Here is a 24,971-nt window from a genome sequence, read left to right as displayed (position 1 = left end):
AATTTTTTTTTTTAAAATCAATATCGGAATGCAAAAATAAATTTTAAAAAATTTTTTTCTTCTTCTTCACTTGACCTTAAACTTTTTAAATTAAATTAAATTAAATATTAATTTTTTTTTTTTTTTTTTTTTTTTTTGAAAGTGGTATTCGAAAAGGTCAGTCAGTCGTTACTCTTAAATAATTAAAAAAAAAAAAAATTATTTTGACTCCGTCATAATATTTCTACGCTTTAAAATAATAATAATAATAATTAAAAAAAATTTTTTTTCTCTCTCTCTCTCTCTCTCTTTCTTTCTTTCTCACCACACTGAAACGAAAAAGAAAATCGATCCCTCCCCACCCCCCTCCCGCAATCCTTTAACCTCTCGCAAAATATTAAAATATTATTATTATGATTTATTTTTCAGGCAAATATAAATGATAGAGTTGGTGATAAATGCATTACGAAGAGATACGAAGGGTATACGAAAGTACAAGAAAAATGGATAAATATTATTATTATTATTATTATTATTATTATTTTTAATCGACCCACTTCATCGCCAAATAATAATAATGATGATTTCAATGGCATGATTCGAGAGGACCGCAAAACGTAATTTTTTCAAGAAAAAAAAAAAAAATGAAGGAACTCGTACGTTTTAACATGACCTACATGCCCATCAATTTTAATACCACGGAAGAAATTTACTCTCTTCAAACGACATTGAACGACGACTACGACAAGGCCGGCCCCCAAGATCCCACGACGATCCTAACGGATCAAGTCGTTTTCTGGGCTCTCATCGATGGATTTTTATTTTTATCCATCGTTTCCGGAAACGTTCTCACCATCGTTGCCATACTCATGAACCGAAGATTATTTTCCCTCATGTCGAATCAATTCATCTTATCACTAGCATTTTCCGATTTGTTCGTCGGCACCGTTTTACCCTATCACATGATGTTTTACATAAGGCCCACGATGGGACAAGATTTCGGATTGTGCATCGCTCGACTTGCTCTATTGACGTTCGCGTGCACGGCGAGCGTTTTGAACATAATTGGAATAGCCATAGATAGATTTTTGGCCATCGTCTATCCATTGCACTATAATAAATTCATGACGAAAAGGTAAAAAAAAAAAAAATTTCCCGAAGGTAATAATAATAATAATAACGAATTTTGTAAAATGTGGCGTGCACGAGATCGAATTCAATACCATTCACGATTTCTCAATTATTTCGTATTACTATTAATTTTTTTTTTTTTACTTGGGCGTGGTGACAAGAACTGAGAGAGTCATTAAGAAGATCATCGAACTAATTCGTGCATGTCAAAACTGTCAAAATTAACTAATTATCGTAGTCAAGTTGACAGAAGAAAGAAAGCCCCCTCCCCCTCCCCCCTCCCCATGACAGTATTGACTCGTGGTATTAGGAAATATATTTCCAAAAAAATTGTGAACACGTGATATTCGATTTTAGATTCGCCAGAAGTATCGTAATCACATCTTGGGCACTCGCTACCTCTCTGTCCATAACTCCCGTTTTTTGGAACAAGTGGGAGGAAAACGTAGAAGAAAACAAGTGGAAAGGAAAATGCGAATTCGGCTACGTCGTCGTGCCCCTCTACGTCAAAACCATTTACCTTCCCAGTTGTTTTTTACTATTTACCATTATGTGGGGATTTTACATAAAAATATTCACGGAAACGAGGAAACACACGAAAAGGATGCGACACGCGGAAAACGATCCGCCCGATACTTGGAAATCCGTACAGGTATTTAATGATGGATCATTACCAATCAACCTTTTCAATCCTTCGCGACAAAATTCGAAACTCGTACGACATATCGAACCCCCTCTCCAAAAAAGAAATACGCGGAATTAATATTATTATTATTTTTCAGGTTCTCATGCTAGTCATAGGAAGTTTCACGATATCGTACATGCCATTCATAATCATATTAATATTAAATTCGCTTTTTCAACATTACACGAAAACGACGTCCATAGTGTATAAAATAGCCAATTCTTTAGCCATTGCAAATTCCGCAGTCAATCCGATTATTTACGCGTGGAAAAATCAAGAATTTAAAAAATCGTTTGGAAAAATATTAAAATGTAAAACGGCCGACGGAGATGCTTTCGAACTTTTATCGGGTTTAAACGCGAGGAGAAACGTTAAAAATTCATCTAATGCCACGACGACACAGACAACGACAACGACAACGACAACGACGACGAATAAAACAAATAATTGCATCGAAAAAATTTAAATGATTTTGTAACGAGAAAAAAAAAAACTCGATTAAAACCCGATTAAATCCTTTTAGTACAAATTAAAAAAAAAAAACGTTTGTAATTGATTCGATTTAGTTATAACGACTTTTTAAAAAAAAAAACCGTTACGAATAAAATAAATAAATAAATAAACAACTTACCTCGATCCCGCTCACTCCGAGTGCAGTTTTTATATTCTGCGTCATTCTAAATGGCACCTTTTCCGGAACCCTCAACGTTTTCCCCTTTTCGAAACAAATATTATAATCGATATGAACCATCTGAAAATACAAAATAATATTAATAATAACAGTATAATTTTATTTTAAATTTTTTACATATGGGTATAATATATAAAGTACCTCTCCCGTCGATAAATCGATTAAAACGTTATCCAAATGTCTGTCGCCCAATCCGATTATGTAACCAATGACAGACATGACGGCAACGCTTCGACAATATCTTTTCGTTGCCAGCCACCATTCGTCAGCGTTCGTACTCGTGCACCAAAGCTCTCTGTAAAAAAAAAAGAAAAATTTGTTATTATTATTATTATTATTATTATAGTTTTTTACGTCGGATTAAATAATAATAATAATAATAATAAAGTTTAATCGATCCTTACTTGGCTAATAAATCTTTCGGAGTTTCGGACATGAGTTCTTGCAAGACTTTTTTCAATATAGACAAAGGCCATTCTTTTCTATTTTCAATATGGATTCCGGCTTCTTTCAAAAGAGGACTTAATTTGGCGTAAAATAATTCCGACGGACGCATGGTCGTGTGACCTAAACGAAAATTACCTTTATTTTTTATAACATTTTACATATAAAAAAAAAAAAAAAAAAAAAAAAAAAACCAACCAGAGTTGGCAGCGGATCCTTGTTTAGACGAAGAATTAAAACTGTCTCTTTGCTGCCATTTTTTATATAGAAAAAATAAAGGAGTGACTTTATCGACCCACGAAATGAGACCGCTCCTGGGTCCCAAAGGAGTAACAGAGTAATGTCTGGCTTGATATGTCGCGTCTCCGCTTGAAGCCATCATAGTGTTGGAAATGGTTAAAAACTGCATAATCCTTTCGTCTAAATGCAAGTCTTCCAAACCTTTAAATAGGTAAGTGTACCTGAAAATTTAAATTTAAAACTTGAAATTTAATTAAAATGACAGTTCTTAAATAAATTACAAGTGAATTTATTTTTTAAAAAAAATATTTACGTGTTTCCGTCACTTCCGTGAAAGACCAATTTTTTCGGTTTTGTTTTTGTCGGAAGAACTATTATGCTATTGTCGATTGAAGTTATCGTTATCATTCGACCCGGTGAAGATGTTACTCCGGGCATGGTAATGGCCGTATCTTTCATGCTCGCCAATATTGGACTAATTATTTCCATTTTTAAAGAAGAACAAGCTCTTTTCTAAAAGAATTAGTCAACATTAGTAAAATTTTAAAGACCTTTTTTTTTTTGTAAATTTTTCCGAGAAATATTTTTTACCTTTTGTAATTTTGCATGAACGGCTTTAAACGAATGCCACGATTCCATTGGTTTTCTAGGATCAGCCGGATTTTTAAGTTTTTCCAATGCAATTTTTATAGAACTCCCAAATTTTTCTTGAAACCATGTTTCGTGGGGAGTTTGCGGCGGGACGGAAGTGATAGAATGCAATTGTTCGAGAATAAATACAACCTGAAAATATAAGAAATAAAAATTAGTATAAAATATAAAAGGTATACAAATCGTGTAAACTATAATTAATAAATCAGGTGATGATAAATGCGTAGGAGTTAAATGACGAACCGGTTTTAAAATAATTCTGTGTTTTTCCGCAATTAAAGCGATTTTTTCAAAATTCGTCAACGAAGAATTATTTTCAACGCGAATAACTTCTTGTTCGAGTTGTGTCAATCGTCTATTTAATTCCGTATGATGTTGATTTAGAGTTCCCAACCACAATTCATCCCACAAAAGTGTTATTCGTCTCAATTCCGACACGAATGTTTGCACTTGAGAAATAGCCGCCGGAGCCTAAAATAAAACTACATTTTTTAAAAAATAATCATAAAAGGTACCCTTAAAAAAAAAATGAATGTTATGTTAACTTACCTGCTTCGACAATGTATCGACCATTGATTGAAAACAATTGGTTAAAACGGAACCCTGATTGGCAACTACAGCTGAATTTTCTTCATCTTCTTCCTCTTCCTCGTCATCCTCTTCGCCGTCTCCTTCACCACTCATCTGTGATAAACACGTGCCAAATAATTCTGGAAATAAAATTTAAATTGAACTAAAATTTTCTAAATTTTCTGCTTTTTTTTTTTTTTTTTTTTTTTTTTTTAGGAAACATGATTGACTTACTGGAAGTAGATGTATTTATATCTGAAATACGTCTCGCTCCTCCGGCTGAACACCCGACTACAGCCGGAAACGTAATCAAATTTTGCGATACTTCAGCTATTCTGCAAAGAAGTTCCGATACTCTTTTTCGTACGTAAGCTTCCGGGTGATTCAATCTCGAAAATAACTGAGGTATTATGCACTGCCACGGTCGCGTGGGTGTTCTCGGAAGTTCTTCTTCTAAAATAGCTTGAAGTTCTAACGCGTATTTTACTAATAAACGAAGAATTCGTAACGTTGCCGTTATTGTATAACAATCATCACTCTAAATCCAAAAAAAAAAAAAAAAAAAACAATTAAAATTCATTAAACATTCAAGTTTTTTTAATAAGTACTCAATCCACATTACCTCGTTAAGTGAACTTAATTGTAGGTATTTAAAATAAGCCTGAGCTGCTTTGTGAAATCCTGAATAAATTCGACTCTGTGCATCTCTCCAAATTTCTATCAATATTGCTAGCACTTCATGCGAAGCCGTTGCCAAAACAGGTACGCTTTGCAACTGATTCATTATCATTTCTGACGTATTTAAATTTTCAGCCTAACGAAAAAAATTAAATTGTCGATAAAAATCAGTCGCGCAAATACCAACTCGAAACATAAAAAATTTTTTATATTGCCTCAATGTTATCTTCGTCGGCAACAGCTCTTGTCTGACTTAAAATCATTATTATTTCCTCGAGTTGAGCTTCAGTCGTTTCGTAAGGCAAAACCTGTTTAATTTTTACAATATCCAATCCTGATAGAGATCCACCCGCTCGAGATGCAACATCCACTACTTTTCTTCCCCACCTGCAAAGTGCAATTAGAAAACCGTTAAAAAACCCGTTTAAACTATTAAAAAAATAAAATTTCAAAAATTAAATCGTGCCTGTAACACCAAGCCGCGTAATAAGACCACGTTTTTGCCAAACTGGGACAATGGGAAACGCTCATGGAAAGTATTCTTCCGATAACCATATCAGAATCGGGAATAACTTTTTGATTATTGACCGAATTGACTGTAACAAAGAAAAATTGTGAGCGTAACTATAAATTGTGATTTGAAAAAAAAAAAAAAAAAATTTTTTAAACAATTACATAAAAATTTATTTACATACAAGGCATCATCAAAACGTCAAGACCGCTACTGGCAGTTTCGTGAATGTCAATCAAATTGTAATTTATGGGCATTTGTAAATTTGAATAGTCTTCGTTGACCGTTTCGCGCTGTAACCATTTCGCAAGTGTCAACAGAATTCTCGAACCCGTTTTTTTATGTTCCAAACTATTATCGGGTCGAATTAATTTCAAAGCGGACAAAGAAGCTAAATCAATGGCACTAGAATGAGCTCCCGTACTGGAAAAAAATTAATTATTTATGTAAAACATTAAGATTCTTATATTTCTTATTGAAAAAAAAAAAAAAAAAAAATTGTCACCTGTACAACAATTTTGCCACTTGCAAACACAATTCCCCTTCTTCGTGTCTCAAATCGCGATCGAAATTTTCGATTAAATCTCGACTTATATCGATTAAACTCTTGTCGATATTTTCTTTATCGAAATACCAAAGTAACGCTCTTTTCGATAAATTGTAATTCCCTTCTTTTCGAGCACTTTTAACGATGCTCAAATTAACATCTTCTTCATTCAATAATTTTTTCCAAAATCCGATCGATAATAAAACGTCGGACGAAAATTTTTCCACAATTTTAAATTTTTTATTTTCCACGTGATTTAAATCGTTTAATAAATATTTACAAACGTAATTGAGAATCATGGTTTCCTGCGAAAGCTCATCGTTTCCGCTCCTCAAATTTTCTCTCATCAAAACGTTTACGGCATCCGAACACGTTTTAACGACTTCCCGTATGCTGTCTTTGTTTTTCACATAATTTTCTTTTATTTCCTTTAATATTTTCGATAATTCGAATCCGTAGTTTCTAACTCCCCATTTTTCAAGGAGCAGTTTAAAATGCAAATCGATTTCTATCGTATTGTTTTCATTCATGTGAAAAACGCATGAATTATTTTCCAAATTCTTTCCGACATTTATCAAAACGCAATTTTTAACTAATATATTTTTAAGATTTTCCAAAATGTGATAGCAACTCCAAGTTTTCAATTCAAACAATTCCGAATGTTTTCCTATTTGCGCCCAATCGCAAAGACTTGCCAATGTTTTCTTACAATGCTCATCGTAATCGTTTTGAACGTAACTGATTTTAGCTTCTAATATTGACGTGTCTATGTATTGTATATTTGAAAATGGCGAAAATACATTGAAATCATTCACCGCGGTCGGATCGCAATGATCCGGAGGCAAAAATGCATCTCCCAAAGGTAATTTATCATTTCTAGATCGATATTTGACGGTTTTATTATCGACAATATCCTGTATCGATTTAATAAAATTAATGTCGGATTTTTTACTATAATGATGATAAAATCTTTCGAAATGGGTTCCATTTTTAATAACGGATTCGTCCTTGATAATTTCGTCGGCGTTGTCAATCCACAATTTAAGATTTTCAAAATCGTTGGTTTTTTTGTAACAATCCACGAGGCAATCGTGTAAGAAATGCTTCACAATGAGCAAAGTTGAAGATTTTATTTGTTTTATTGGACTAGAAGACGGTTCGGATAATTTAAGAGGATCGTGCATGGGAGATGATTTATTATTATGCTCATCCAAGAGTATTGCTTTATAACTTTCGGCCGCTAATTCGAACCTAAAACAAAAATACGTTAGTATATAAATCTGAAACTGCGTACTGATGTAAAAAAAAAGGAAAAATTGACACCTTTCACCGGCGTGATCTGCCATCGCCTTTAGCCAGGTAAACTTTCGATCCCCCTCTTGTCGGCACCACACGTATAAACCAGTTATAGCTTCACTTTCTTTTAAACTAAGTAATCCCCACGCCGTGTACATTACAGCCACTTCAAATTCTTGACTCTGCAAAAATTCATTTTACAAATTACAATACGTGAATTTTTTTTAAAAAAAAATAAATTAAAATATTTTTTTGCCTGTGAATTTCTAGATTCCATAAGTTCGTTTAACAAACACTGACCGCTCCTTACGGCCAACGTGGATTGTCCTGAATGCATGGCTACGACTATAATTACTAATCTGATCCGATTGAGCCAAGATGCGCAAGTTCCTTTGTTGGCATGAAAAAACGTTCTGACATTTTTCGGCGGAGCTAATAAAGCGGATGCGGTTCCTTCGGAAGCATTGTACATAATCTACGTATAAAAACACGAAGAAAATTTTAAAAGATTACGAGTGTTACAAAAAAAAAAAAAAAAAAAAAAAAAACAAACGGTTGAAAATTTTAAAAAAGGAAACAAAATTTCAAGACGCATATATAAACATATACATTTTTTAACCTTTTCCAGATATTCCATAAATTCTAATAAAACTCTTGCTCTCGCGAACCCAGCGATGGCATCGAAATTTCTCTCGGTAGATACATCAGACATTTTCGTTTGCCTGGCTAATTCTCTTAAAGCCAATTCTATCGCTGTAAACGTTTCCGGGGGTTTTCCCAAAGGAGTTCTTAATTTGTTGAGAACGCATAATTGAGCGGCTTCCCAACATGCCCAAGGTAGTAGAGCTTCGTTATTTTCCAAACAAACTTGTTTCATTTCTAACCATTGTTCGTGTTCGGACGTCGTGGGATTTTGAAGTTGCAACGGATAACATTCCAAAAACATATCTTTTAGCCATTCGGTATTACTTAAAGTGAAAAAAAAAATTTTTTTAAATAAAATTTTCAATTTTTAAATTACCACCTAAACTAAAGTAAATTAAATTACCTTGACGGAGTTTTTAATTTAAAAAGTCTTACCTACGTTTCGTTTCCTGTAAAATATACTCGGTAAATTTAGCAAAATCTCTAGTTTCCATATAACCGTACGTTCCTTTACTAAAATAGTTCCTAAGTATATCCTTTATGGGACGGAAACGAGTTTTTTTTTTTAATTTATCACTTTCTAAAGCTTTTACCGCTTTCAAAGTTTTTTCAATGGGTATATTTAATAAAAGTTGTGAATACCTTTCGGCTACTTCATTATTTAACGAATTCTGTTGGTAAATGCATAATTGAAGAAGCTCATTGAATAAATCACACTTAAAAAAGGAAATTGAAATTTTTTAAAAATTAAATAATAAAATTAAATAATTAAAGTCAACAAAAAAAAAAAATAAATAAATAAATAAATAAATTTTTTTTTTTTATAAAATACCTGAAATATTATATCGGAACTTGATATGAGTAATTCGAAACAAAAGCAAACTTTTAATATTATTTTGTCACTAAATGGATATTTTCCAATACGGCATAAACCTCCTAAAAAACATCGAAATTCTTGCGTTAAAATAAGGGTCGAAATATACGGACGTGATTCCACTACTATTTCTTCACACCAACGTAACACCAAATCGACCGTATCAACGCTCAATCTCTGTTTTAATAAATCTGTGATTAATTTTAATATAAGAGTGAAATAATCTTGGATCGGAATACCACCACCGATAATAAGTAAATTACTACTCGATACGAAATGATGATATCTGAAAATGAAATACAAAAAATTATTATAAACAATGTTTTGTCGGTAGTACTCGTTAGAATTTTTTTTAAATAAATGATTTTTACATGGAAGAATGAACGTATATTAACCACAGTAAAGCATGTTGTGCCAAAGGACTATTTTTGGACAATTCGACACACGAAGGATTCATTTCTAACAAAATGTCGAAAGCTATTTTATTGGGTTTAAAAGCAGATAAAACTTCCAAATGAAACATGGCGACGGCCTCGGCCCTTTTTAATTTTTCATACTGATCATTGATATTGGGAGTCGTCAAATCATCAAAAGCTGCTCTCAAGTCGGAAAATATATATCTAAAACATTGTTTACCGAAAAAAAATTAATAAATTATTATTAAAAAAATAAAATTTAATTATCGTATTTAAGTAAAAACGATAAAAATTGTAATTTACCCAAATATTTCATTTTGCAACAAACTTTCTCCGAGTAACGTTTGATACAACAAAACCAAACTACCCAAGATAAGTTCAGAATTGGAGTATTTTAATTTCGACATGTGCGATCCAGGACCAAGTAGTAACGTGGCAAAATCAGGTGAAAGTGTTGATCCCAATTCTTGAATCACTTTTGTTATAAACTGAATGGAAGATAAAATAGTTTCTTCTTCAAATTGCTCCATTAAAACAAGTTGAGTTTTAACAAACTCTAATACAAGTTGATTAGCTGCATGACTTCTACAATGTAACTGACTTAATAAAAGAGCAGTTCCTACGTTGGCTACAAAAATACGTGACGTTTATTAAGTAAAATAATTAGCAACGAATTTCAGTTTAGAAATCTTTACCTGTTCTAATAAGGCTGTCATCCTTTACGAGAATAATAGCTTTTGTGACCACACTCAACATCTTTGTTATGTAAGTTGCTAAATATTCAGAATTCATCATTTTTTCTGCGACACAACTGGTCACAGTGTTAAATATTTTCAATAGCCCTATCATTATGGCAATCGATGTCGCTGGAGGACTTATATCTGCTGATTCTTGATAAGAAACAGCCGCTTGAAGATCCTAAAATCAGCAAATATTTCATATATACGATATTAACAAAAAAAAAAATGTTACTCATTGAATAATTGCAATTAGTCGATTTAAAAGCTGATGAATATGAAACTTACATCTAAATATCCTTCTGTGTCTTCCAAAAATTGCTTGAGTAAACTCATGGCAAAAGCATATTCGGATAACCAATAAATTTCTAATTTTTTTAAACTTTCAACTGCGAAATTAATTAACGAATTAGGCTGCATTAAACTTAAGCCCCATCCGACTAATATATCTACTGTATCTCGAAAATGTTTGTGAAAGCAATCAGGATAAATTTCAATTAAAACTAATATAACTTCAACAGATGCAATCAATAAATCTGGTAAATCTGTAGATTCCAAAGCTATTTTCATTTGTTCCATTAAACTCTAAAAAAAAATCGTATAAACTGTATTAGGTTAATAGAAGCTAAAATACAAAAATTATTTTCAAAAAAATATATATTAAAAACATACAGTTGAAAATTCCTTTAAAACTGGTCTTTCTTTTTCTAATGTTAATGTTTCTAGTAATGATTTCATAAGTAAAACTCTCACATCATCATTTCTTTCACTTCCAAACTTATCGAAAATCCATTCTAAAAACTTTTTAAAATTGTTCTCTAAAGCATAGCCGACTTTTCCAAGGCATTTTGCAGATTCCAATTTAGCAATACTATTTGGAGATATATGTAATAAATCAAATAGTGATTCAGCAATAGAATCAAAAGAATGCCTAATGTAACTACTATTTTCAGGTAACATTATGCTTTCCTAAAAATAAGTTTTTATTAACACACACAGTTGCCTAAGTAAAATTTATATAGATAACATTATAAAAATAAAAATAAAAACAAATATTATAGTAATATTCGGTTAGTAGAAAAATATGGTTACATTACAATTTAAAATTTACAAAAACAATAAGAACACTTCCTAAATATCGCAATTAATGTTGTGACTTTCAAAAGAGTGAAAAATATGAATGAGTTAATAATTTCTCCTGTACTTTACTAACTAAACTTATTAAATGCAAACTTTGATTTTAATATAAAAAAAAAATAATAATAATAATAATAACCTGCAGTTGTTTGGCAAGTAACATGAATTTTTCAGGATCATCTTCCCTTGATAAACGTCTTAACACTTTTGAAATTCTGCAATCATCTAAAACTAATAAATTAGCCAAGTCAGTTTTAGGTTTGGAAATCACATCTGACCCATCATAAAGTTTTCCAATTCCTGTTTTAGAAGAATCTTTTGAGCATTCATATTTTTGAGATGGCAAAGAAGAATCTATGATTTTTATATTTTTTCGTGAATCAGAAGAAAAAGTACCTCCACTACGACCACTTCTTGGGTTTCCACATCTGTAGGAACCGCCTCTTGCCGTTCGTTCATCTCTGTATTTGCTTCGACTGCCAGGTCGAAAATCCTTTTTTTCTCGGTCTTTATTAGATAAAACGGTTCTTGAATTATACGAGTCGCGAGAACCAAAAGGCGGTCGCTTAAAATCGCCTTCTGGTCCTTCACGAACAGATCCTTGTCCCTTACTCACGACTTCACTTTCAGAATCCAACTCGTGTGAAGCCTTTAACGGTTTTAATTTAATTGTTGCGTTATTACTAATCATTACCCGTTTAACATAAAATGCCTTTTAATTGCCCTAACCCATTAAAAATGCTAATCACATTCAACATCAAATAAAAATAAATATTTTTTTGTGAATTTAGTAAACACTTCTGACGCTTCAACCATTGTTTTGCACAATTTCTGCTCATATGCTCTTTACACAGTAACACTATCTAGCAGGCCGCGATGTAAACATGAATTTACAACGAGTTACTATAATTAAAACATTTATTTTTATCTTTAATCAAATTAATTATTTGCTGTATGTTTAAAAAAAAAAAAAAACTGCTAAAAAAAAATTAATTTCGATAATAAATGAAATGAAATAGGACAGCTTATCTACAAAAAAATTATTCAACTACTACTATTCCCGCTATTTTAAAATCTAAAACCACGTCAATGTTTTTTTACAAACTGATTCAATAACAACAATAAATTTATGTATTATTATTAAAAATAACATTCGATTATAAGATTTTTTTTTAAAGTTAATTTAGCCCATATTATACTTCTAGTGATACTTTATAAAGTACTAAGTTCTGTAAAACTCTAAAATGTTTAATTAATTAATTTCATTACTATAAAATGCCCTATGTATACAAATTAAAATAAACTACTTTACTGGAATCGTTTGTGTTTTTCTCCCAAAACTTTATTTTTAAATATGGAAAACAATAGCCGTCGTAAATCATTTGTAGACGTTAGTCGTAAATCATTAACCCTTAATAATATTTTCGGTGATGAAAATGATTCTGTAAAAAAAACTCAATATTCGGCCAAGTCATACCTCGACTCACTGTTGAAGGAAAAAGAAGACTGGAGTAAAATTTATCAAGAGAAAAAAAAAGTGTGTGAAGTACTCGAAGAAAAATTTAAAATTGAATCATTGGTTATAAACAAGAGCGACGTTGAAAATTATTTGAGTCCGGAAGACAAAATATTCCTTGAAAATAAACCCAATTATTTAGAAATGATGGAAACCGTTAAGAAATACATTGATATACTGAGTTATTTAAATTTATATAAAGAAGAAATAATTGATTGTTACAATAAAGCATGTGATGAAATTGAAACAAATAATAAAATTATAATCGATTTGATGTGTGATGATGATAATCTTTGTGATATATGTAACAGTATGAATTGTCAAATATCCGAACACAAATTTATTATTTAAACTTAAAGTTTATGTATGCTTCTTTTCTTTTTTTTTTTAAATAAAAAATTACTTGAATTAATTGTAATATACATTAATCATTTTAAAAAGTAAATTCAGTAAATACAAAATTTGAAATGTTCTTAATGAAGTTTTTTTTTTTTATAAAAATTAATCAAAAATTTTTATTTTAAAATTTCATTAAATTTTTTTAAAAAATATATATATATTACTAACATTTTTTTTCTCGAAAAAAAATTTAAATTATCTTGTATACATTTTTAAAATCTAAAAAAAAAATTAATTAATTATTTTATATCATTTTATGTTATTTAATCAATTTATTATTATTATTTTTATCTAAATTAAATACAATAATTACTTTTCTAAAATCTGTTTTTTTTTTTTTTTTATTTTACAAATCCTTCATGGGTCATAGTTAGCTCAAGTTTCCTTATTACGAATTCTCTCACGAAAAAAAAAAAAAAACTAATCAAAGTGATATATATATATATATTTACACAATTTTATTTAAATAAAATAAAACAAAATCTTTTAACAATTATTATTATTATTATCATTATTAGTATTATTATTTATAATGTTAAATATTTAATTCAATTTCTTAGTTCTAATCAGTACATTATTTAGCATAATCACATTCACCTGTCGAAAAAGTTTTTTTTTTTTCGACTATAAGTTTTTGTGGACCGAATAAAATTTAAATGCTTAGAAATAAATTTTAAAAAAATTTATAGTTCTACATTTTTTTTTTAAATAAATAAATAAATAAAATAATATAAATATATTACAATCAATAAATAAATAAAGTTTTATTTTAAAATAAAAAGAAAAAAATAAATTGAGATCGAATGAAGGGGGGAATTCTTTTTATAGAGAGAGAGAGAAAAACACAAAAATAAAGTGTGGGAGGCGGGGGCGGGGGGAGAACTTTGTACTATAAAATGTAATGCATTAAAAATATTTTTTTAATATATTCAGATAAAAATGGCACAAATCCAGGCATTAGTTTTGTTTTTTAATTTTTGTAATGATTTGTGTTTTTTTAAAACTTATCAACTAATAAAATTTACATTTATTTTCAGTAATATAAAAATCTATTATTATTATTATTATCTCGTTTTTTTTTTTTTTTTTTAAATATATTAATTTTTTTTCTTTAATGTACATAATATAAATAAATCCTGGATTGTATCAGTAAGAAAATTTTGTAAAGTACCTGACCGAAAATTATATTTGGGCCTAAAATTTTTTTTTCCCTTTTTTTTTGTTAAAGTCATTACATTTTTCAACAGATTTTTTTTTTTTTTTTTAAATTTTTTTTATTATTTTATGAAACAATTTTTTATTTACATTAATTTATTATTATAATAAAAAACTGAGCCGAGTTTAATTTATATCTAAAACCCTTTCCTGTGGCTCAGTTTTAAGCAACTTTCAACTCCCGCTGTGATATGGATGCATTTCCTGTTGATAATTGATCAACATCATTTGATTTCCGGTAGGATCCCCATTATTACTGTTACCATCTTCGGTATCGAATTTACCCCTTTTAAAACGACCGTACAAAGATGAATATGGTAAATTATAATGTATCGCGGCTTGATTTATACTCATTTGACCGACCCTTGAAAATATTTACCGAAAAAAAATGTCATTTCATCCCTTTTTAAACATAAAAATTATTTGAAATGTAAATTACCTGACAGCTTCTAAAGCCTCCCCCATGGCATCTTCACTCCAAGGCGTTGGATTACTACGACTTAATTCGATTCCTTCTCTTTTGCAACGTCCGTACAGCGTCCCTATTAAATTAACAAAGTTTTCTTTTAGGCAAAAAAATTGTTTATAATTTTTTTTTTTTTTTGTTTAAAATGTTTAAAAGTTACCTGTTGGAATACCAAATTCTGTGGACGCTCTTTGAACGCTTGCTTGCCCAGACCTTATTGATTCTAAAGCTCTTTCTAAATCATCCTGAGTCCACGTCGTTGGAGCTGCATTAAAGGGTGCAGCAAGTCTTATACCTTCTCTTCTAGCTATTTTATATAAGGTACTACTCGGAATACCTAAAAAATTAATTGATTATGCTCAATTGTATATACCTGGCATTAAAACGTCTCATTTTTTTTTTTTTAGGTATAATGCTGCATACCGTAAGCTTTACTAGCTTTATTGGCCGATATCGTTCCCGTTCTGAGAGCTTCAAGGGCACTATTTAAATTATCTTCCGTCCAGTTTTTTGTATTCCCTTCTTTTTTCGGGGTATCTATACCTAATCTATGTGCTCTTTGCCACAATGTCGTGCTCGGTATACCATACGTCGATGATGCCTTCGTTAAAGACATATTGTGATTTCTTAAAGCGTCTAATGCTAATTCCATGTCGTCTTGCGTCCAATTTTTAGTACCCTTAATATCTGATTCTCCTCCATCTAAGTCATAATATTTTCGATAGACTTTAATATAATCATTAAACGCTTAATAATTAAAATATTTTGACAAAAACAATTTATCAAAATATACCTGTATGTAAATATATATATTTACCTGAGTTTCCCGAGGATGTAGGAAAAAGGCCAAGTAATTCAGGTGTGATCATCATTGTTTGCATCGATTCCGATTCATCTTGATTCTAAACAACAACAAAATTTTTAAAATAAGTTTTAAAAAAACCGTTAAACTTTAACAAAAAAAAAAATAATAATAATAATAACCCTTTCCGATATATGACCATCTATATCAACAGCATCTCCACTTTGATCAACCGACCTAAGTGTTTCAAATTTAACTTTCACATTATCATTATCATCTTCATCAGGTTCGGCGGTTTCTGCTTCTTGTTGTTCGTTAAGATCTAAATTTTCTACTAATGTAGCACTGGGAGCCGGAGGTTGAGCTTCTGGAGGAATATCCACTTCGGGAGGCGTATGATCAACAGAATTTTGAACACTAACATGAAAATTAATGTAAAAAAAAAAACAATCAGAACAAAATATGATTTTTTTTTTTTTCTATCATCATAAATTAATATGTCACCCCACCTATTATTACTGTTCCCTTCTACAACCATTTGGGGTGATAATGAAGTAGGCATATTATGGACTATCATGGGTACCGTTGCAACCGATCGTTCCAATATAACGACGGGTACATTTTTCTGATCTTCTTCCGTAGAAGTTGCGACTGTTATGCATTCAGGAACTCTTTCACCATTACTTTGAATCTAAAATTAAATTTTTATTAATATTTTAAAAAACAGAGAAATAAATAAGAAGCCACAGAAAGAGTCAACCATCATGCATGTACAATTTTAAAGCATTATAATAAAATAAATAAATAAAATTAATGACTTTTTACTTTTTTTTATGTACAAAATAATAAATGAAAACATTATAAAAATATAAGTTAAGAAAGGATTGGGGTGGTTATTGGGTTAAAACAACATATAAAGCCTTGTCCTAGAAAAATATGTACCCAACGCCATACTTGTGGTTCATGTCTTACAGGATCACTAATACTTCCAGTGGTTTGGTTCTGAACTTCAGAGGTTTGTTCGATACCATTTTCAGGTATGTTCATACCGCTCCCGTCAGAAAAATCACTTTGTACTGCCCTGTCTTTGAGTGTGGGTTTTTTCAACATTGAAGTTCCTTTTTTTGATACTGGACTATTTCTACCACTACCCGTAGTGGCAGTCAAAGGTGAATTTTTCCTGAAAATTTTTTTTATTTAGGCATATCACATCAATCAATTTACATCAACATTAAGTTGAAACCTGAACTTTTATACCTTTTGGTAGTGTGACGTTTTACTTGTGAATTTTGATTGTCCGGTGTACCGGTAAATATTGTTTGTTTCACTGCAACAAAATTTTCTTGTCCTGGAATATGAAAAACAAAACAATTAGATAAATGAAACTTTATTGTAACAAATGAAAAACTTATCATTTTTTCTAACCTGTTTGTTGGACGACATTACCATAATTATATGTTTTATTACTCTCTTCAGTTTGATAATCCGAAGAGAGTAAATTAATTGGAGTTTTAAATTCGGAGGATATGTTTTCCACTTCGCTAACGCAACTTCCGTCAGGTACCTCACAAAGTCCTTTTATTTTAAGTTGGTCAGCCGTCTTCAGTATTGACTGTAAAGAAAAGAAAAACAAATGAGTATCCAAAAAATTAAAATAAAATCTATTTTAAAAAAAAATGCATTTCAATATCAATCAATCATATATATTATGAACAATAAACAAATTCATATGACAAAAAAAAAAAAAAAAAATAAGTGATGATGGTATATATATATAAAAACATGATATTTAAATTAATTTCAAATTAAAAGCAAATAGAAAAATTTTATTTTTTATTTTTTTTTTTTTAAATTAATAATAATAATAAAAAATAAAATTTTTTTTTATACTGAATTATCAAGGAAAAATATGCCAAGCCCAAACAAACAAACAAACAAACAAACCATACAAAATGTGCCCCATTTATTATTATTATTATTATTATTGTTCATATTAAAAGGGTTTTTATTATTAATACAACCAAAATATACAATATATATGATCTTTCATCATTTTTAAAGGAAAAACAAAGATGAAAACCCGAAATTTGTTTAATATAAAGTTCAATTATATAAAAAAAAAAAAAAAAGGAAACAGGCATAGGATGAAATGATTCACCAAATGACAATACAAATGGTGTAATCTTGAAGGAAAAATAACCAAGGAAAACTACCAAATTTAGGCTATTTTTCTTTTTAAAATAAAATTATATTGAATTCTTTTTTTTTTTTTCAAAAAAAATCTTATAAAAAGTTAATTTTTACTTCAATTTACACCATTTTTTTAAAAAAAAAATTTTTGTCAATTACAAATAGAAGTACACACCATCACAAACAAATTAGAAAAATATATATAAATAAATAAATAAAAATTAAAAAACAAAAAATAAATAAATAAATAAAAACAAAACATAAAAAACTATTATTATAAAAATAAAAAAGTAAGATATGAAATGATAATAAGAAATATGAAAGGAAATTATTATTATTATTATTTTTGTACAGGTTTCCTAACTGTTTGATTAATAAATAAATTTTTTTTTTTTAGCATTCGTAATTATCATTTTAATTTATAATTATATTAATCGATGCTTTTAAAAAATTATTATTATTATTATTATTATCTTATCTTAGTTTATGTTATTTTTACAAAGGAAATTGTCATGTTAATCGCTTTGTACAAATAATTATTATTATTATTTTTATCGAGAAAAAAAAAAAATTAATTAAATTTATTTAATTCATTTCGAATAAAATTTCTCTCGAGATTATTAGCTGATAACTTAATGATAAAAAAAATGTACAATAATTGTTTTTATCACAGATGACATATCACATAATAAGATTTTGTTTTTTTAATAAGAAGATGCAGTTACAGATTATTAAAATTAATAAATTTGTTAAGTCGATAATAATAATATTTACAATATTTATATATGTACATGTTTACCTAAAGAGTCGATAAAAAAAAAATTTTTCGAGCTAAGGTAGGGGGGTAGGGGGTAAAGGGTAAAAAAAAAACAAAAATAAAACAAAAAATAAACTAAATAATAAAACAAAAAAATGAATTAACTAAAACGAAAAAAAAAAAAAAAAAAAAAAAAACCATTCAAAAAGTAAATGAAAATAACCTGAAGTTGAGTTTGATCAACATCAATCTCTCCTCTGTAAACAAAATCAATGATTATTTTGAGATCATTGAAAGGTACATCTGGTGGCATGATGATTGTAGGATGATTACAAGGATTTTGCATCAGCAATTTTTGAAAATATGATGAACAAGCAGATAAAACAACCTAAAAAGTAAGAAAAAAGTTAATAACAAGCAAGCGAAAAAAAAAAAAAAAACAAAAAAAATATAAGCAAGCGATAAGATGAAATTTTTTCTCGTTTTAAACGAAATACTTCCTCTACAATTTTTTTTTTTTTACACCGCATCTTGCACATCAATTTGTTATAAATTCAATTATAAATATATTTATATTATTATAAAAAAAAAAAAACATTCAAAATAGTAAGTAATGATAGAAAGAATTTTAAAAAACAAAAAAAAACTTTCTCACGAGAATAGGATTAATGATTTCAATTCGACCTACATACATACATAAACTTGATATAACATAATTTGTATACATTTAAAATTTTTCTTTTTTTTTTTTTTTTTTTTTATTAAATAAAATAAATTTTAACTTACCTTGTGTGCTTTTAATGATGAATCATTGCATGATAATGTCACATCAACAAAAGATTCAGTTTGTAGCAACTGATGAAAAACAGAAGTCATATTCGACTGATAATTATTCCACCTTAAGCAATAGTGTTGTCTAGACATTATGCTTTGATTTTCAATATAAATATTTTTTAATAATAATAATAATATTTAAAATAATCACACTCAAATGTTCACTTTACTTTAATAATAAATAAATAAATAAATAAATAAATTTATATTTAATAAATTTAATTAAATGAATTCATATTAAATTGTTTTTTTTTTTTTTTATTCCACTTTTTTTATTACCGGATAGTAAAACGACAACAACAACAAACGGAGAATGTAAGATGAAAGATTGTTCTAATTTTTTTTTTTACCTTTCAAATCCGAATAATAACATCATCATATTAAATATCGATTGATAATAATAATAATAATTTTCTTTTTTAAAATAAATGTTTATAATTATTATAATATATATTATTTAAACCGTGCACCCAAACCTTTTATAAACTTTAAATAAATTAAAAAAAAAAAAGTTAATACATAAAAAACATTCCAGAAAACTTGAATGTGAACAAAATAATAAAAAATAAAAGAAAGAATGAAAGAAAGAAAGAAAGGAAAGGAAAAAAAAAAAAAAAAAAAAGAAATGAGGGAAAGGTAAATAATAATAATAAAGATCACTGACCTGCAAAGTAAATACGAAGAAACGAAAATAACGATATCTGTGTACGAGTAAAAGAACTTTGATGAAAATAAATAATAATAATAATACTACATTAAATTTAAATTAAATAAATAAATAAATAACTTAATAAATAATAAATCACGATTTAATAATTTCAAAATAATAATAATAATAATAATTAGCCATTTTAAGTAAGACTGTCATCGATTAACCCAACCCCTTTACTAAATAATAGAACACACAAATGGCCGCGGGATATTTTTTTTTTTTTTATTACTCTATTTCCTTCGAGATGTTAAATTTTTTTTATAAAAAATTTTTAATTTTATTAAATCACAAAACGATGACGACGACGACATTTCACATTTTTTTTTAAAAAATAAATTAATAAATAATAATAATAAATAAAATAAACGATTTTTTATTTAAAACAACGACGACGATGATGACGACAACGATGACGACAACGACCGAGAATAACCGTTGAAAACGGATTACGTCGGATTCAACGTGAAAACTTTTTTTTAAAAAAAAAATATTTTAAAAGAAAACGTTGAATAAAAGAAAATCTTTTTTTTTTTTTTCTTATTAAAAAATCAATAAATTTAACTATTATTATTATTATTATAACTATTTATAATTATTAATTTATTATCACTTACCCCGAAGACTCACTTTAACCGTTCACAATCTTTTTTTTTTTCCTTCATTTAATTTTATTAACGAAACCGAGAAAGAGAGAGAAAAAAAATTCAAAAAAAAAAAAAAAAACATAAATAGAAATCAAATTAATAACGAATTCATTTTTATAATAATAATAATAATAAAACACGAAACGTTTATTTATATAATAATTATTATTATTATTAAAACCCTTTTTTATTTATTTATAATTTTCCGATCGAAATCACATAAAATTTTTCTTTTTTTTTTTTTGTAATCATTAAATACAAAAAAAACTTTTTTTTACAAAATGTCCTCCGCCCTTTTTTTTTTTTATTTTTTTTTTCTTTCTTTCTTACATTTCACAAAATATATTTTCTGCGCGAAAAAAATCGATGGAAAATGGAAAAATGATGTTTTGCGCAAATTCTATTTCTATCTCTCTCTCTCTCTCTCTCTTTGTTATAAAACGACTTCCTTTTCTATCTCTTCCCTTTTTTTTTTTTTTTTTCCATTTTATTCAAAAGCCAACGAGAGTTTGTTATTGGGGGTTTTTTTTCCTATTTCCTATACCGAACAAAACAAAACAAAAAGGGGGAGAATTGTTTTCATCCCCTATTTTTTTTTTCTTTCCTTTCTATACATTTCTCTTCAATGAAAATATAAAACCTTTTCCTTTCTCAACGAAAATAATTTTTTTTTTTCATCATCAAATAATTTTTATTTTGTCTAAATAAATCCTCTTTTTTTTGGGCATTTTTAATAACATTAATAATAATAACGGCCATTTTTATTTATTTTTAAACAAACACTTTGCCTGTCATCCCTTTTTTGTAAATTTTTTAAATTGGTAATTTAGTGCATAATAAAAACACAAATAATAACAAATTAAACAAAAAAGAAAAAAATTTTTTATTTTATTTTATTTATTTTATTTATTTTTTTTGTCGATTATATATATGTTATACAAAAAACATGTAAAAATTTATATAAAAAATTTTTTTTAATAAAAACCCATTATAAATGTTTTTTTATAATAAATAATATAATTTTTATATTAATCTAATTGGTAACAAACGATAAGCAAACAATTTTTTGCAAAGTAACTTTTATAGCGCGCGCAAAAAAAACAAAAAAAAATCCCTTTATAATATTACAAATATTATTATTATTATAATTATTATTATTATTATTAAATATTACACTTGTTATTATTATTATTATTCTATTACTCCATAATTAATGAGACACCTTTGTCTTGATTTAAAACAAAAAAACCCTAACAAATCCTTCTTTCTCTCTTTCTTCCTCCCTCTCACTCTCTCCCTTTTTCTCTCTCACTCTCCCTTTCCCTCTCTCACTCTCTCTCTCTTTAGTAAAGCATATATAGTAATTCATTATTCGATTTCAACAAATCCAATCATCCCTTTTTTTTTTTAAGTTTTGCTATTGTAGTCAATTTGTCGTGGCGGTAGTGAATTTTCAACTAACCAAACGGAACCGGAAGGAGCAATCGGAAGAATTTGTAACAGACATCTTGCAACGTATTCACTCCTAAACAAACAAACAAACAAAACAATTCGTTTAAATAAATAAAAATAAAAATGTTCGTATGCATCACATTCTGACACATTTATCAAAAACATAATAATAATAATAATAATAAATGTGTCATTATCATTATCATTATTTTTTCTTTTAAAAATAAGAACAAATAGATAGATAGTGAGAAAAAAAAAAGACGATATAAATTTGACCCGTATTATTAATACAATTAATAATAATAATAATAATAAAGTAGAATTAAATATATACAAACGATTAGATAATATTAAATGGGTTATACATAATTTATTACAATTTTTTTCCCCCTCTCTTCTTTTCATTAAAGGCTTTAAAGTTTTATTCAAGTTGACACTAAATGTGAAATACTATAATAATAATAATGATAATAATAATAAAAATAAAATCCGAATAAAAAAAAATTTAATGAGATTATTATTCCCTGCTTGCTTACTTTTGTGGTATGACGTTGACCGTATCTTGTTTCCATATTTTTTCATAATCTTCCCACAGTAACTGTTTTCTAATGTCGCCGCCGATTAATTTTGATTCTGTCGCCGATGGACACAAAGCTAAAATTTTTATTCCTGTCGTATTTAAGTGATACGCATCCTAAAAAACAAAGAAGACGACAGACATTTCAAATGACATCTTGTAAAAAAATTAAATTTGTCATAATTGAATCACAAAAACAAATTGTGATAGTGACGGTTTATATACATGAGTTTATCTCGAAAGGAAATGACTTGATTCGACCTTGAAATATTTAAACGGTTTTGTTAGAGAGAGAGAGAGAGAGAGAGAGAGAGAGAGAGAGAGAGAGAGAGAAAGCTCTACATTAATTTTTTTTTAAACTTACTCCAAAAGCTCTTGTCAAACCGATGATTGCGTGTTTCGTAGCAGAATAAATGGGAGCACTGCTATACGGTTTTAAACTACAATTCGAACCGATATTAACGAGGATTCCGCCCCGTCCACCTTTTTTCCGACTCATGAATTGCATTGCCAATAATGTGCCACGAATGACGCCATTCTAAAAAAAAAAAAATAAATAGGTAAATAAAAATTTTTCGGGGCTCTTTTACTATTATTATCATTATTATTATTATCGTGTGTTTGTTTTTACCAAGTTAACGTCAACTTCCAATTCCCACAATCGATCGTTTAAAACGCCGGCGTTGTTTATTACGATATCGAGTCCGCCAAAAGTTTCCATTATAGTGTTGAAAGCTTCTTCGAATTGCGTATAATCCGTGACGTCACATTCGCAAAATATAACTTTGTCTCTACCGTATTTTCCAGTCAGGTGTTTGCATAAAAGTTCGCCATCTTTTTCGTTAATGTCGCAAATAGCCAACTGTAAAGGTAAGACAAATAAATAAAATGTCATTTATTTTACAAATTTTTTTTTTTTTTTGAAAATCGAGCGATTTAACCCTAAAAAAATTATTATTATTATTATTATTATTATTAAATCTTACTTTGGACCCGTGTTTTAAAAATTCTTCCGCGATCGATTTTCCGATTCCGGATGCACCACCGGTGACCAATACAATTTTATCATTGAAATCCATTTGATTTTTAATTTAAAATAAAAAAAAAAAAATTAAACTTATTCACAGCATGCGAAAAAATAAGGGAGGGAAGGGACGGGGAAAACACAACGGATTTTTCGAATTTGATGTAAACAATATATAAATATATGTAGTGAAAAAAAAAAAACCACCCACGCCCACGAAACACGCACGCGAAACTCCTCATACAAGACAACAGAGAGAGACTCGGGTTTTAAAAAAAAGCTTCAAGCGGTGACTTGCGTTCTGACCTTTTTCCAATACCACCTTTTTTTTTTTTTTTTTTTTCCTTAAATTCAAATTTTTTTTTTCCTTTTTTTTCCTTTTTATTTTCACATTTCAATCAATCGACAAAATCTCTCTCTCTCTCTCTCTCTCTATCATAACATCAACCATTAACAAGTTTAACTTTAAAACTTTAATTTTTTTCCCACATTACATTATTCGATAATTAATTAAAAGGTTAAAATTATTCCATAAGGATTAGCAAAGTATTATAGAGAGAGAGAGAGAGAGAGAGAGAGAGAGATAATTTTCTATTAAAGTATATACTTGCTGTCTCACTCACTCACACATACGAACCGACAACAATATTAATAATTCGTGCTTTTATTATTATTATCTCTTATTTTCAAACGTTTATAATAAATGGGATATATGTACATTTTTGAAAAAATAATAATAATAATAATAATAATATCGAATGGAATTTTTAATTGAAATAATAATTATATATGGTTATTGGTTAATAAACAACAATATTTTTTTTTTTTTTTTTTCAAAACCATTTTCCAAAGTTCAACATTTAGACTTTTGATCTGACTTGTTTTTTTTTTTTTTTTTTTTTTTTTTTTTTTGCATTATTAATTCGCGCCCCTGATACCATCGCGTGTCGTTAAACCAATTAAAATACATATATAAATATATAATTATTTTTTTGTAAATGATAGGGAGAAAACATTTGCTAATATTTCGCATAATTATTTCGAATGGCCACCGCCACCGCCGACAAAGCGGAAGGAACTTGAATAAACGGAAAAAAAATTTTTTTTTGGGACATTTCTACTTATTTTCGAACTTGTACTTATATATATGG

General features: G+C 28.3%; 5 protein-coding genes across 5 annotated transcripts; 2 read left to right on the top strand and 3 right to left on the bottom strand.

Annotated features, from left to right (window-relative positions):
• Positions 1 to 623: 623 nt before the first annotated feature.
• On the top strand, positions 624 to 2,261 carry Phum_PHUM042150 (class A rhodopsin-like G-protein coupled receptor GPRnna7, putative; the record flags this gene model as incomplete). The annotated part of the gene is made up of 3 exons (XM_002423145.1): positions 624 to 1,114; positions 1,468 to 1,762; positions 1,893 to 2,261. The coding sequence occupies 3 exons, from the start codon at positions 624 to 626 to the stop codon at positions 2,259 to 2,261; spliced, it is 1,155 nt and encodes a 384-aa protein (XP_002423190.1).
• Positions 2,262 to 2,390: 129 nt separating this feature from the next.
• Positions 2,391 to 11,923, bottom strand: Phum_PHUM042140 (fkbp-rapamycin associated protein, putative; the record flags this gene model as incomplete). The annotated part of the gene is made up of 25 exons (XM_002423144.1): positions 2,391 to 2,546; positions 2,628 to 2,781; positions 2,891 to 3,053; positions 3,129 to 3,371; positions 3,497 to 3,683; positions 3,762 to 3,953; positions 4,065 to 4,292; positions 4,371 to 4,531; positions 4,626 to 4,927; positions 5,000 to 5,205; positions 5,285 to 5,456; positions 5,536 to 5,693; positions 5,781 to 6,003; positions 6,086 to 7,378; positions 7,451 to 7,605; positions 7,632 to 7,898; positions 8,043 to 8,391; positions 8,504 to 8,784; positions 8,901 to 9,228; positions 9,314 to 9,562; positions 9,662 to 9,986; positions 10,054 to 10,276; positions 10,384 to 10,680; positions 10,768 to 11,059; positions 11,394 to 11,923. 25 exons carry the CDS (start codon positions 11,921 to 11,923, stop codon positions 2,391 to 2,393), a joined length of 7,134 nt encoding a protein of 2,377 aa, XP_002423189.1.
• A 663-nt stretch (positions 11,924 to 12,586) lies between these two features.
• On the top strand, positions 12,587 to 13,099 carry Phum_PHUM042130 (uncharacterized protein; the record flags this gene model as incomplete). Its single annotated transcript, XM_002423143.1, has 2 exons — positions 12,587 to 12,929; positions 12,951 to 13,099. The coding sequence occupies 2 exons, from the start codon at positions 12,587 to 12,589 to the stop codon at positions 13,097 to 13,099; spliced, it is 492 nt and encodes a 163-aa protein (XP_002423188.1).
• A 1,437-nt stretch (positions 13,100 to 14,536) lies between these two features.
• On the bottom strand, positions 14,537 to 19,501 carry Phum_PHUM042120 (pipsqueak, putative; the record flags this gene model as incomplete). The annotated part of the gene is made up of 12 exons (XM_002423142.1): positions 14,537 to 14,726; positions 14,802 to 14,904; positions 14,989 to 15,165; positions 15,252 to 15,554; positions 15,646 to 15,723; positions 15,830 to 16,047; positions 16,140 to 16,281; positions 16,539 to 16,810; positions 16,855 to 16,978; positions 17,056 to 17,242; positions 18,801 to 18,965; positions 19,364 to 19,501. 12 exons carry the CDS (start codon positions 19,499 to 19,501, stop codon positions 14,537 to 14,539), a joined length of 2,097 nt encoding a protein of 698 aa, XP_002423187.1.
• Positions 19,502 to 22,174: 2,673 nt separating this feature from the next.
• Phum_PHUM042110 (alcohol dehydrogenase, putative) lies at positions 22,175 to 23,875 on the bottom strand (the record flags this gene model as incomplete). The annotated part of the gene is made up of 5 exons (XM_002423141.1): positions 22,175 to 22,292; positions 22,756 to 22,913; positions 23,161 to 23,334; positions 23,428 to 23,658; positions 23,783 to 23,875. The coding sequence occupies 5 exons, from the start codon at positions 23,873 to 23,875 to the stop codon at positions 22,175 to 22,177; spliced, it is 774 nt and encodes a 257-aa protein (XP_002423186.1).
• Between the last annotated feature and the right edge of the window lie 1,096 nt (positions 23,876 to 24,971).

Source organism: Pediculus humanus, genomic scaffold (genome assembly GCF_000006295.1).
Source record: "Pediculus humanus corporis 1103172107391 genomic scaffold, whole genome shotgun sequence".
NCBI lineage: Eukaryota > Metazoa > Arthropoda > Insecta > Psocodea > Pediculidae > Pediculus > Pediculus humanus.
The sequence above is the reverse complement of the archived record's forward strand: the minus strand, read 5'-3'. Positions and strand labels throughout refer to the sequence as shown.